Source organism: Sphaeramia orbicularis, chromosome 4, assembly GCF_902148855.1.
Source record: "Sphaeramia orbicularis chromosome 4, fSphaOr1.1, whole genome shotgun sequence".
Classification (NCBI taxonomy): Eukaryota; Metazoa; Chordata; class Actinopteri; order Kurtiformes; family Apogonidae; genus Sphaeramia; species Sphaeramia orbicularis.
In genome coordinates this window covers 27,367,420-27,381,051 of record NC_043960.1, presented here as the reverse complement: position 1 = coordinate 27,381,051, position 13,632 = coordinate 27,367,420, and the positions used below count along the sequence as shown (strand labels likewise).

At 35.4% G+C, this 13,632-nt stretch overlaps 1 protein-coding gene across 1 annotated transcript; it reads left to right on the top strand.

Annotated features, from left to right (window-relative positions):
* Positions 1-82: 82 nt before the first annotated feature.
* On the top strand, positions 83-11,373 carry ttr (transthyretin (prealbumin, amyloidosis type I)). The gene is made up of 4 exons (XM_030132889.1): positions 83-173; positions 5,261-5,400; positions 5,483-5,618; positions 11,266-11,373. The coding sequence occupies exons 1-4, from the start codon at positions 102-104 to the stop codon at positions 11,371-11,373; spliced, it is 456 nt and encodes a 151-aa protein (XP_029988749.1). The 5' UTR covers positions 83-101.
* Positions 11,374-13,632: the final 2,259 nt, after the last annotated feature.

Sequence of the window (13,632 nt, the reverse complement as noted above, 5' to 3'; positions counted from 1 at the left end):
GGTCAGAAGGGTTTGGACACCGGTCAGTGGGTATAAGAGTCTGTAGAGTTCATGTGTACACTCTACTGTCTGCTGTCTGTCTGTCTGTCTGTCAGCCCACCATGCTTAAACCACTGAGCTGTGGGCTACTCGCCAGCTTTGTGCTTCTCTGCAACACTGCTCCCACTCCCACGGTGAGTCTTAGACATGTATGTGCACTTCTATGTCAACGCTTGGACTCAAGCCTGAGCATCTGCGCTACAGGATAATATGTTTTAACTCTTATTTAATGATATGATGATAGAGATCAAATAAATGTTTCTGCCAAACAAAGCTGACGTTAGTACAGTTTAAAAATTGGTAGAACAGGTGTTAGGCAACAAGGAATTTGACTTATTTTCCATAAAATGCTATAAAAGATTCATTAAAACTTGACAGATGTTATAACTTAAGGCTTTTCTTTATGACTGAAAGAAATCTGAATATGCTTTATATTAGAGTGATAAACTGATTATAATTGACTATATGATTGACAGTTTTATTAGTATATATTGAATGATAACATTATCATTATTAATATTTTTTTTTAAGCAATAATTCAAATTTACATGAAATCAAATCTATCCTATAGAGATTCATGTTAATCTGAATCTGAATATAATTTGCATTATTTGTTTATTTATTTATTCATTTAAATTCATATTAAAAGACTTAATTATGTTCCATGTTGGTTATCATTGTCATTTACTAGTTACTAAAAATGTCAGAAGTTTGATGATGCTAGCATTTGGACTTGAGGGCTTAAAGTTCAATATTAAAGTAATACAAGCCCTGGTATGGAATTAGAAATAAAATAAAAAATAAATTAAATAACAAATAAGCTGTTAGTATCTGTGTTGTGTTGGGATCCAGTCATTAGCCATGTCCCTTTCTAACACTAGCTTGTTTTGCACATTGTTGCTGCTGTAGAAGAGCAGAAGAGCCTCACAGAAGGAAGTGAGCATGAGTATATCAGAAAAACAGACCTATATCATCTGTGTAGAAATAATTGTACAGACTGTTAGCATAGACACAGGCATTAGATTAGAAGGTGTTCGCTAATGTCTACAAACAGCCAAACTTAATGTATATACAAACACGTATGAATCTTATACACTGAGCTGTAAAGTTGCATTCACACAGACATTTATATCTTTCATTGTGATCTTCTTAAACTGTCTTTTAATTTCCAAAACTTAGCAAAAAGGCTGTATTAATGTGACAGATAAACTTAACTTACCTCTATACAGCTGGGAAGTTTGTATATGTATAAAAGACAGGAAATGTTTATTCCGAAGCATACTCATTAAAATTGCTACCATTTTAGTGATTATGTACTGAGACTTACAAAAACTTAACTGCTGTCAGATCCTTTATTAGGGGGTGATTAGAAGTGAGCACTGAGTTTTAATAGAACCGAGAGGAAGATTAATTTCCAAAATTCCCAAAACTACAAGCTGTTGTTCTGTATAAGTGACTATTGTTGCCCTTAGTAAGATGGTGGTGCTATGGTTACAACTACCAGAGGATTTTTACTATTTATTTGTTTTTTACCCTCAGCCCTTGCCACAGGGTATTGTCATCAGTTCGTTGTCTGTCTGTATGGGCTAAAACTTTGGCATGCACTAGTAGTTGTCAACTGAGGGGGGGGCAGATAGTCAATAATAAGGAAACCCTGGCGTGAACTGAAGGTGTTCAAGTGCGGGCACGTTATGTTTAATATCTCTAGATCTGACTCTGCAGACTGTCAGCCCTAACAGTGCTGATCAGTCTGGATATGGATGAGTGACTACATGTACATGTTTCAAAACTGCTGATAAATTTGGGAGTGTTGTTTTCAGTAAGCATGGAAAGGTTTGAAGGGGTAGGATTACATAAGTTTATACTCCTTCCTACTCCTTTTCGCTCATGTAAATTTTGAGGCATAAGACATTGCAGTTTTAAGTTACTGTTTTGTTCTCATTCTCTTGATTTTCATTTATTTGCATTTCTGTTTTTAAATTGTCATTTACATAATCGAAATAAAGATATCAATCAATCAATCAATCAATCAAATTTTATTTATATAGCGCCAAATTATAACAAAAGTTATCTCATGACACTTTACATATCAAGTCAGTCGAAACCAGACTCTCAAGCCAATTTACAGAAACCCAACAGAATCCTCCAGGAGTAAACACTAGTGACTGGTGACAGTGGAAGGAAAAACTACCTTTTAACAGGCAGAAAGCTGGAGCAGACCCAGACTCCTGGAGGATGGATGTCTGCCTTGACCAGTTGGGGTTAAAGATAGAGGGTAAAGGAAGAGAAAAAGAGAGCAGCTGGAGGGGGGGTATGGGTGCAACTGATGTACAGACAACTGGACTTGAACTGTCAAAAGTAGATTAGCTGGTGTTAGTATAATTACTAAAAACCAAAACAAATGTCCATAACTCTTAATACTACTACTACAAGTACAAGTATTAACAATAGATGTACTACTACTACAACAGTTAGTACAAATAATAGAAACCTTTACCATCTATGGAACTATATCTGAACTGTTATTCACCGGGAAACTCCACTAAAGCTGAACCTCTTGGCTAAACAACCAACAAGGATTTCTGCCAAAATCTTGTACCACATGTTGAAGTTCACCGACCTGTCTGATAACGTACCTCTTGTCCACACTGCAAACACCAGAGATAACGGCAGCACACACTGATACTGCGTACGTTGCAGTACATGAACTGTACAATATTTTATTTCATTCATAAATGTATTCTTTAACCCCTTGTCTCAATATTCCACTGTTTTTGTAATGGCATGCTGCCCATCCCTCTTTTCCAAATGTATGTATGTTACTTCATATGAATACTTCATTAAGCCCAGAGGAAATTATTGTGTGTTACAGTTGCTCCTTTCAAGTATAATAAAAAGTAGCAGGGAAGAAATTATCAATACAAAATAAATAAATTATATATATATATATATATATATATATATATATATATATATATATATATACATATATATACATATACATATATATATATATATATATATATATATATATATATATATATATATATATATATATATATATATATGGGTGCTTCTATGAAACTGGGTTCATTTTGGTATCTGGCACTTTTCCAGCTTTTTAGATCCAATAATAAAAGACAAATTTAGACATGTTTCCCCCCAGGATGTACCTAATGATGACCTCAGATAAATGCAAAAAAAATTATACTCTTGCTCTGAGCCATCCCAAAATATACTGAATTTTTACAAAAATCTTGGGGCCAAAAATAGGACTAAAACTGGGACAGGAAAAGCTACCTAGGTGTCAGTGCATTTGATCTGGAAAACATGGCTCTAAATGGTCTTTTATACATAAATACAGACACTGTGTTAAATTTGATGATCCTAGTGGTTTTTCTAATCCAGACATGCAGGTTTTTCATCAATCTCAGTCTCAATCCAGGTTTTGTGTGTAACCCATCGTGTCCACTGGTGTTACATACAGAACCTGCCCATTTAAATACATATACAGGGTGGGGAAGCAAAATTTACAATGAACATTTAGTTGTTTTTTCTCAGCAGGCACTACGTCAGTTGTTTTGAAACCAAACATATATTGATCTCATAATCATACCTAACACTATTATCAATACCTTTTCAGAAACTTTTGCCCATATGAGTAATCAGGAAAGCAAACGTCAAAGAGTGTGTGATTTGCTGAATGCACTCGTCACACCAAAGGAGATTTCAAAAATAGTTGGAGTGTCCATAAAGACTGTTTATAATGTAAAGAAGAGAATGACTATGAGCAAAACTATTACGAGAAAGTCTGGAAGATACTATTAAAGAAGAATGGGAGAAGTTGTCACCTGAATATTTGAGGAACACTTGCACAAGTTTCAGGAAGCGTGTGAAGGCAGTTATTGAGAAAGAAGGAGGACACATAGAATAAAAACATTTTCTATTATGTCAATTTTCTTGTGGCAAATAAATTCTCATGACTTTCAATAAACTAATTGGTCATACACTGTCTTTCAATCCCTGCCTGAAAATATTGTAAATTTTGCTTCCCCACCCTGTAAATCGCGAGTGATTTTGCAACAGTGGTCATTTTTGTGCAACACTCTGCCTTGCATATTTACTTCGATTCCCAAAATGTGCCTGTGAGAGAATAAAAACATATTAAAAAAAATAGTAACACATAATTTTCAGGTCCTTTTTTACCGTGTTACATGCAGATTTTTGTATAAAAATAATATAAAAATGTGTTTTATCTGAAAAATAGTTTGTCTTTTATCTCAGTAAATATTTATTTTTAAAATAGACCCAAAGTGTTTCCAAACTTGGTTCATAACATTAGTCTACATCTGGTTTGAATTTTTAGCCCCCATGTCCTGTTTTTAGGGACCAGTTTCATAGAAGCACCCATATATAAAGCTTTAAATATACAAAAATACATATATGTAATTTAGTTTTTTATTTTTTACCTCCGCCAAGGAGGTTATGTTTTTGCCAGGGTTTGTTTGTTTGTTTGTCTGTTTGTTTGTTTGTCTGTCCGTTAGTGTGCAACATAACTCAAAAAGTTATGGACAGATTTGGATGAAATTTTCAGGGTTTGTTGGAAATGGGATAAGGAAGAAATGATTAAATTTTGGTGGTGATCAGGGGTGGGGGGGGCCCACGGGGGGCACCACTGATCAGCCTTGGCGGAGGTCTGCGCTCTCCGAGTGCTTCTAGTTTCTGATATATTTACCAAATATATTAAAACAATATTATCTATGATCCCTGACATTCATGAATCATGTCTCTGTAATGGTGTTATTAATTTCATGACATTCTACTGCTTCTTAGATCATTTTTGTTTTGTTTGGATTGTGAAATGGGTCAACTGATCAATAGTTGCATCAATAAAATAATCTACATGCCTGAGACTGGAAAATATGTTTAGTTTGCTACTATTACGACAATTATGCCTAATGTCACTAATTTGCAACATCCCTATTATATGTGTAATATTCACCATTTAGCATCTGCTCAATGGCAACAACACAAATAATCGGCCTACTTTTTATATTTATATATATATATATATATATATATATATATATATATATATATATATATATATATATATATATATATATATATAATTGTATTTAAGCAGTGAGGGGTTAAAGCCAAACCACGTTAATATAGTAGGTAAGTGTGTTTTGAAGTAGCAGCGGACTCTGTGTTTCAGGAGAGGCATGGAGGCTCAGACGTCAAATGTCCTCTGACAGTGAAAATACTGGACGCAGTGAAGGGAACACCAGCTGGTCCAATGCCCCTGAAGGTGTTTAGGAAGGGTGCTGATGGGGTTTGGACGCAGATTGCTACTGGGTCTGTATGACAACATGATTTGCTGTATGGGGTTTGTGTGGAAAGCGTCCACGTGTTTACATTTCCACTCTATTTGCTGTAGAATCACAGAAAATGATGGCGAGATCCATAATCTGATAACAGAGGAGGAATTCCCAGCAGGAGTGTACCGGGTTGAGTTCGATACGAAGACTTACTGGAAAAACGAGGGCTCCACGTCCTTCCATGAAGTAGCTGATGTGAGTATGAATGTTTCTGGTTTCTTTAGTGGCATTGAGCTTTAACCTTTTCACTTTCACTGCTTTCGTGGAATGTTAACATAAGGTCATAGAAGCAAAACACCTTCCGTTAAGCACATAGGTTGAACATAACGTAACCTTAAACCTAAACCTTCCATGGGTTACAGCTGATCTGTGGGGGGGTTAAACAAACAGCTGTTCAATATCATAATGTACATACTGTAAATAGATACTGCAAACAGTAGAGGTTACTCACCTGTGTTCAGCACACACTCATATTTTTTATAACAGAACAAAGAACACACACATACCCACTCATCTTATACTACTCTTTAGATGACCCTTCTCCTCTTACAATCCCCAAACATCTCCAGACCTTCACCCCAACAGTAATAATCAGAGCCAATAAAATTATTTTACTCATTTAAAAACAGACCAAAATTATCAATAGGTCAGGAAAGTTTTTTTTTTTTTTTTTTTTTAATATCTTCTCAGTTGCTCTTTTCTTCATTTTGACCATATGTGTATACGTCGAGGCCCAAAACGGAATCTGGCCCGATTCAGAATCGGACCGGCCCAGAATGGAATTCTATTCTAGGCCAGCCTAGAATGGAATCCTGCTGCTATAATGTTATTTTTATACCATGTTTAATGCAAATGATCTAAATTATTACAAAAATCAATACATGGAATTTGCAAATATGTGCAAAAAAAATGAAACAAACAACATTTTAATTGTAAACTATAATACACTTTATTTACAAATAGAACCTAGTGGTACTCCCCACCAATATATGGTACAGTGAAATCAACTGAAATTGACAATAGTTACTCAAGGTATGTAAGACTGAAAATGTAAAATTATGACAAATTATGGAATTATGGATCATTTGCATTAAACATGGTATAAAAATAACATTATAGCAGCAGGATTCCATTCTAGGCCGGCCTAGAATAGAATTCCATTCTGGGCCGGTCCGATTCTGAATCGGGCCAGATTCCGTTTTGGGCCTCGACATATATATACTCATCCATCCATCCGTCCATCCATCCATCCATCCATCCATCCATCCATCTCTATCTAAACATTTATTTGTTGTTGAATTACTGTGCTTTATTGCTTCACCAATAAATTGGGGGGAAAAAAAACAAGTGATTTAATACAAGTCAGCTCCAGTGATTATTATGAAATAACTGAAACACAATAGAATTTGATTAACTCTTTCATGCATGAATTATTAGAGCCTTAAATAGCCTTATGAGAGCCTTTTTTTTTTTTTTTTCCAACGTGTTTTCATTCCTCTAGGCATTGAAAAAACAACGCGATTGACATTTTTTTTAACCTATTTTTCATGGAGTTGCAAAAATGTCCTTTCAGCTGGACACCATATATTTAATTTTCAAAATGAAGAAACATATTTATTGATATTCTGTGTGAAAACTATGAAGCTAATCTGATTTTTTCTCACATTTTAACAAACTCTAAAACATCATCAAAAATCATTACTCACTCCATGTAGATAATTTTTTGGTGTATTTTTTATCATTATTATTATTATTTTTCTATTGTTTGATTTTTTTTTTAATTTAATTTGTGTATTGTTTATTATTATTATTATTATTTTTTTTTTTTTTTTTTTCTTTCATATGTTTTGTATTATGTCTGTGTCTGAAATAACTAACCTAAACGAAACTAAACTAAAACTAACTAGAAGCACTCGGAGAGCGCAGACCTCCGCCAAGGCTGATCAGTGGCCCCCCTCAATGGGCCCCCCCACGCCAAGGAGGTTATGTTTTTGCCAAGGTTTGTTTGTTTGTTTGTTTGTTTGTCAGTCTGTTTGTCTGTCCGTTAGTGTGCAACATAACTCAAAAAGTTCTGGACAGATTTTGATGAAATTTTCAGGGTTTGTTGGAAATGGGCCCCCCCGTGGGCCCCCCCATCCCTGATCACCACCAAAATTTAATCATTTCTTCCTTATCCCATTTCCAACAAACCCTGAAAATTTCATCAAAATCTGTCCTTAACTTTTTGAGTTATGTTGCACACTAACGGACAGACAAACAAACAAACAGACAAACAAACAAACCCTGGCAAAAACATAACCTCCTTGGCGGAGGTAATAATATGCTTTTTGTCTAACCCATAAAAACCCAGTGCTACTTTTGTCATCATTTTGTTAAAAAAAAAAAAAAAGTTAATTACAGTCTAATAACAACAACAAGCAACTGATTTACACTCAAACATGTTAGTGTAGATCAAGTTTATGAAGAACAGCAAAGTTACGGTAATTATATGAACTGCAATGTATAGGATGATGCATGAGCGTCCACTGTGTTAGCAGATGTGGAACTAAAATAACAAAATCCATGAACAGAACAGCTGTAAAACAGTTGTCCACTGTAGTGACCACTGTGCGTGAAAGGGTTAATGTTTACCTCATGAAACACAAACTATATTAGCGCCTGAGAAAGACACTAATACAATATGACGTTTTGGGGAAGACCTTAGTAAGTGAGAAGTAGGAAGTTAGCTCTGGAACCCATGCCCACATTAAAAACTAGAAGCACTCGGAGAGCGCAGACCTCCGCCAAGGCTGATCAGTGGCCCCCCCCCGTGGGCCCCCCCACCCCCGATCACCACCAAAATTTAATCATTTCTTCCTTATCCCATTTCCAACAAACCCTGAAAATTTCATCCAAATCTGTCCATAACTTTTTGAGTTATGTTGCACACTAACGGACAGACAAACAAACAAACAGACAAACAAACCCTGGCAAAAACATAACCTCCTTGGCGGAGGTAACAAGTGCATTTAAACAGGTAATCACTTGCAGAAGTATCATCAGAAAGATAAGAGATTTGCCAGTTTGAGTGGATTAAGCCAGTGTGAAAGTATGAGCACCTGCAGTACCTCTAATAGCTACTAGAGGTGTAACAGTACAGAAAAATTTCAGTTTGATACATTTTTAATATGTTTTCGGTACAGTGAATGAGACCAGTAAAGAGGGGTGGGGCGTGTAGGGGGGTGCGCCCCGTAACTACCAAAAACCAAAAGTGAAATTTAACATGCTTCGAACGTGTGACCCGGCTTCTGTGCCTCTGTTATACTCTCTGTTGTCATGTTTGCCCCCCCTCATCAGCACCCCAGCCTCACAATAAAGTGATTTTTGAGAATTCCGCAGTAGTGCCGCTGCAGACTCTATGTAGGGGAAACCCTGCACATGGGTTCTGCTTGTGTCCACCCTGCTCATACTGTGTACGTTACGCTTCAAGGTTTGTGTGGAAGCTTAAGGCAAGTGCGAAGTGTCTTGCTCAAGGACACAACAGCACATGACTAGGACAGAGCGGGATTTGAACCGCCAACCCTTCGGTTATTGGACCCAGCTCTACTTCCTGAGTCACGGCCATTGACCAGTATATCACATCTAAGCAAAGAATCCATTTGTGTAACTACCAAAACCTTTGACCTTGGCAGTGGAAGACCTGGCCTGTTGGTCTAACTTGTTTTTGTCAATGGATGTTCATGTTAGTTTGGTACATTCGGTCTTTCAGATAGCCTGCTACTGAGGGCAGCTAGTGCAAATAAATGTGTTTGTACACTGAGTGAAGTTGTCATTGCTATAACTGAATACATAGTAGTGTGTTTCCATTTACTCAATAGCAGGAATTATCTGGGTCCATTTGATGTTAGCGTTGGTTGGCAGTGTCAGCTGTGTTAGTAATATGTTAGCTTGGACTGTTCCAGCACTTGCTTTTCCACCACTCTCTTGTCCAGTTACGGTCATTTCTGGCTCCAAAAACCAATAGGGCAAAGGTCAGTGGTGCCAAACAGTCCATAATCCAGTGGTTGACGTCACAGTGGTCACACACACTTCATTTACACAGTCTGTGGGCCACATCCAATACTTCCACAGAACTGTTCCTCATCTTTGGATGTACTGGACACGTGAAACATCCGCTTTTCAAAGGAAAAGCCGTCCGGCCTGACAGTATACCGCGAGGTCACCAAAATATGGTTGACATAACTCACTGATAGATTAGAAGCATGGATTATGGGTAAAGTGCCAAACGTGCAGGTCAGTGTTTACTCTAGGCTGTTCATGCAGCTGTTTGTTCCATTATGTTCTCAGAACACGAGGGAACAAACAGTCGTCTGTTAGTACAGTGACTAGGTGTACCATGGCTTTTATTTTGTGTCTCATATATTGAGACAATACACATGTTCATGCAGACCACAGTCAGATCTCCACCCAAATATAGTGTACATTTTACTTTGTCTTCAGACTGAATGTGTTTTTACGTCCAACAGCTTTATGTCATTTGTAGAAGGTGGTTTAGCAGTAAGTGCACGTTAGCAGCAGTTGGATAGTTTTACAAAAAAATGAGGAGCTAAGACTGAAAACATTACTAATACTATCCCCTCTGTCAGTGTTTGATTCATCACTGGTGTACTGGGATATAAAATAAACGTATTACATTGTAATTATTGTATTGTATTGTATTCTATTCTATTATACTATATTATATTATATTATATTATATTATATTATATTATATTATATTATATTATTTATATTATTTTTTATTTAACCTTTATTTACCCAGGCAAGCAATTAAGAACAGATTCTTATTTACAAATGCAACTTGATCAAGGAGCAATGGCTCTATTCTAATATATTATTATATATTACTATCTATTCTATTCTATTCTATTCTATTCTATTCTATTCTATTCTATTCTATTCTATTCTATTCTAATATATTCTATTCTATTCTATTCTGAATCTATGTTTCTTCTCCATGGGTGCGTTTGATTATGGGGCTTATGAAGGTATAAAGTCATTATGTGATGTTATCTTTACTTTAAGTTGGGTGTTTGTTGATCCACAGTTCAGATTAAACTGTGACAGTTCTGCCCTTGTTTTGACAATTCCAAACATATCTTTAGTGCAGCTACTGATACAAAAACCGTACAGACATTGGAAGTGATTTATAGTTAAACTGTGGCTGTTTTCTGTCAGTCCAATATCTGTACAAGCCACTGCACTGACTTCAGAACTTTATATTCTAAGCAATCTAATGATCATTTTCTGCCATTTTTTAATATTTCAAAGTAGAAATACTATGTATAGGCCTTTTAACTTATGGAAACAGGAAATGTGTTAAATGATGGGTTCTAACTAACAGCTAAAGCCATTCAAATATTGAACTGCACTTAATGCCCAGCCAATGAAACTATGACAGTGTGCAATAATATATATTCATTTACTTTTTTAAACAACTATAACTTAAAAAAAACAAAAAACATGCAAATTTTTGAACTTACTGGTTCTTAAAATCAGTTGTGTTTTGTGTGTTATATGTTGTGTGTTATATGTAGGCTATAAATGTATTGTTCTTATCTTATCTTATCTTATCTTATCTTATCTTATCTTATCTTATCTTATCTTAAATGAAGTTCTCTATACAAACCTTGGCCTTAGCCATAAACACATGACATAAGACTTTCAATATTTTCTATCTCTGATCCTCAAGTCCATCTCTCATTAAACCATGTGGTCTTTTACTGGATGTTCTGATTGGCTGTTGTGTGTTTGTGTGTGTGTGTGTGTGTGTGTGTGTGTGTGTGTGTGTGTGTGTGTCCAGGTTGTCTTCGAGGCCCATTCTGAGGGACATCGACATTACACCTTGGCCTTACTGCTCAGCCCCTTCTCCTTCACAACCACGGCCGTCATCAGCGACGTACACCACTGAAACACACAGAACACATGTAGTATAAGGGATGTTATGGCTCAGAGTCACTACACTTAAAGATTACTGTCAATATAAACTTAGTCTCAGGCTTATAATTTATCATTTATTCATGTGTTAATCACCATTTAATAATCATATGCCTATAGATTCATTTATCTTCTAGAAAATACATGTTTATGTATTTTTATTTAAAGCTTCAATACAGTATCCAAACATTATGTGTGTATTCTCTGTTTCCAAATCCATATGTTCTTTGCTTTGATTCAGGTTTTGATGATTTCCCATTGGTTTAGACTTATTGATGGAATATGATGGAAGCAGACCATGGAACTGACCAGTGGAAATAGGGTCTTTTTTTCTATTTTACTATAAAAACTGCATTCTGGTGTGTTTCAGTCAAGACAATAGAAAATTCCTGACTGTCTCCACATAGTACAATACACTTGATCATTGACCTGCCAGATGTCTGTGTGTGATTTTTTTCCTACTATTGTTGATTCAGCAGTTTTTAGGTGCAAATCAGAGATTCTGTTGGTTTTCTGACGTTTCATACCTAAAAAGACAAACCATCCATGACTGCATCCAGCACAATTTTTCCACTTTGTCCAGCATCTTATTCCAGTGTGCTGTAGTTGAACCACTTTTGCCACATCATAATGCAGTGGTTTCCAACCTTTTTTGGCTTGTGACCCCATTTTAACATCAAAAATTTCTGGTGACCCCAGACATTCAAAACTGAGACATTTTCTTTTTGCTGAAATGAATTTGTTTTTGATCATGTAATAGTTTGCTATACTATGTTGCAAATAAACGTTAATTTTAGATGACATTTAGTCTATATAATGTATATTATTACACTGGGTTACAAAAAATGTTTTTTGCAAGTTGTCTAGGTTTTTTCAACTGAATTAGGACCATTTTGCACCGCTAAATCCAAAAATGACATCTGTTTTTCTCAATCAGGTCAGGTTTTTTTGCTAATTTGATTTTGAAAAATTTGATCTTCTCACAAAATTGATTACATTTTTGTGACTTTATCACTTGATTTTTTATATAGTTCTCACCCAAAATAGGTTTTAAGAAAAAAAAAATCATTTGATCACTTGATTCCTGTTAGGTACAATGGTGTATTCACCGCAGATGTAGCAGAATACGTCAGGCTTATTTTTGCAAGATCTTCTAGTCGAAGCCATTTCATTCACCAGTAATATTAAAAAAAACATTAATCATAAATTGGCAAAAGTAAAATCTTCAGAACTCGTTTATTGCAAGAAATATGAAAGAATTTTGTATCATATGATGTGAAAATGCCCATAAATGTAAGCAAAAATGTTAAAAAGCCAATATGTAGCATAGTTCAGAAAGTTGACCTGATTGAGCAAAATTAATGTGATTTTTGGATTCAGCACACCAAAATTATCCTAAATCAGCTCAAAAAACTTAAACAATAAATTTGTTGTTGACCAGTGTAATGGACGGAGGCAGAAAAGCCAGGTGTAGATTACTGCACAAAGTGAGAATTTTATTTTCCTTGGTCAGGATATGTACAGTCAGTCCAGCTTGGATTTACAAGGCTGACAATTAATACTGAACAAACAAGAACTCAAACTATGAATTATGAAAGACCTGCAGCATCTGAAACCGACCACAGCGAACATTTGAAAGATAAACAGTACCACAGCGCTTCAGTTTCAGCTTCACAGTTTGTCATGTCTTTTATGGATTGGGATTGTCTCTTTCAACTCACCATATATTTTTTTATCAATAAGTTTTTTTGTTTTTGTTTTTATCAATAAATAGAAATTTCAGGTGACCCCAGGGTTGAAAAACACTGTCATAATGCAAAGGCCAGTACAATTAGATATGTGTAGTTATGTATTTTCACCCTGCAACTCTCAAGAAGGAATCTGATGCTTTGCAAAAGTAAAATAGTTACTTTTAAGGCTGTTTAATGCAAGCGAAAGTGAACAAAGTCAACATGAAAAAGTAAATTTGCACACATTTATCAAGTGGGCTCATTTTTTAGCGAAAGATCTATAATTTTTTAAAATTAATTTGGGAACTGACACAAAAATAGCACTGGGTCTTTATGGGTTAAAATGACAGAATAGTACCATACCTTCTGTGTCATAATGTTAACACTTAAGTCCTAAATATTTTAACATAAGATACCTCATACAGTTGACCAGGCTGTATAATAAGAGATGTTACAATGAAAAAAAAAAAAAAAAAATGAACAAATGAGACATAGAACAGGTC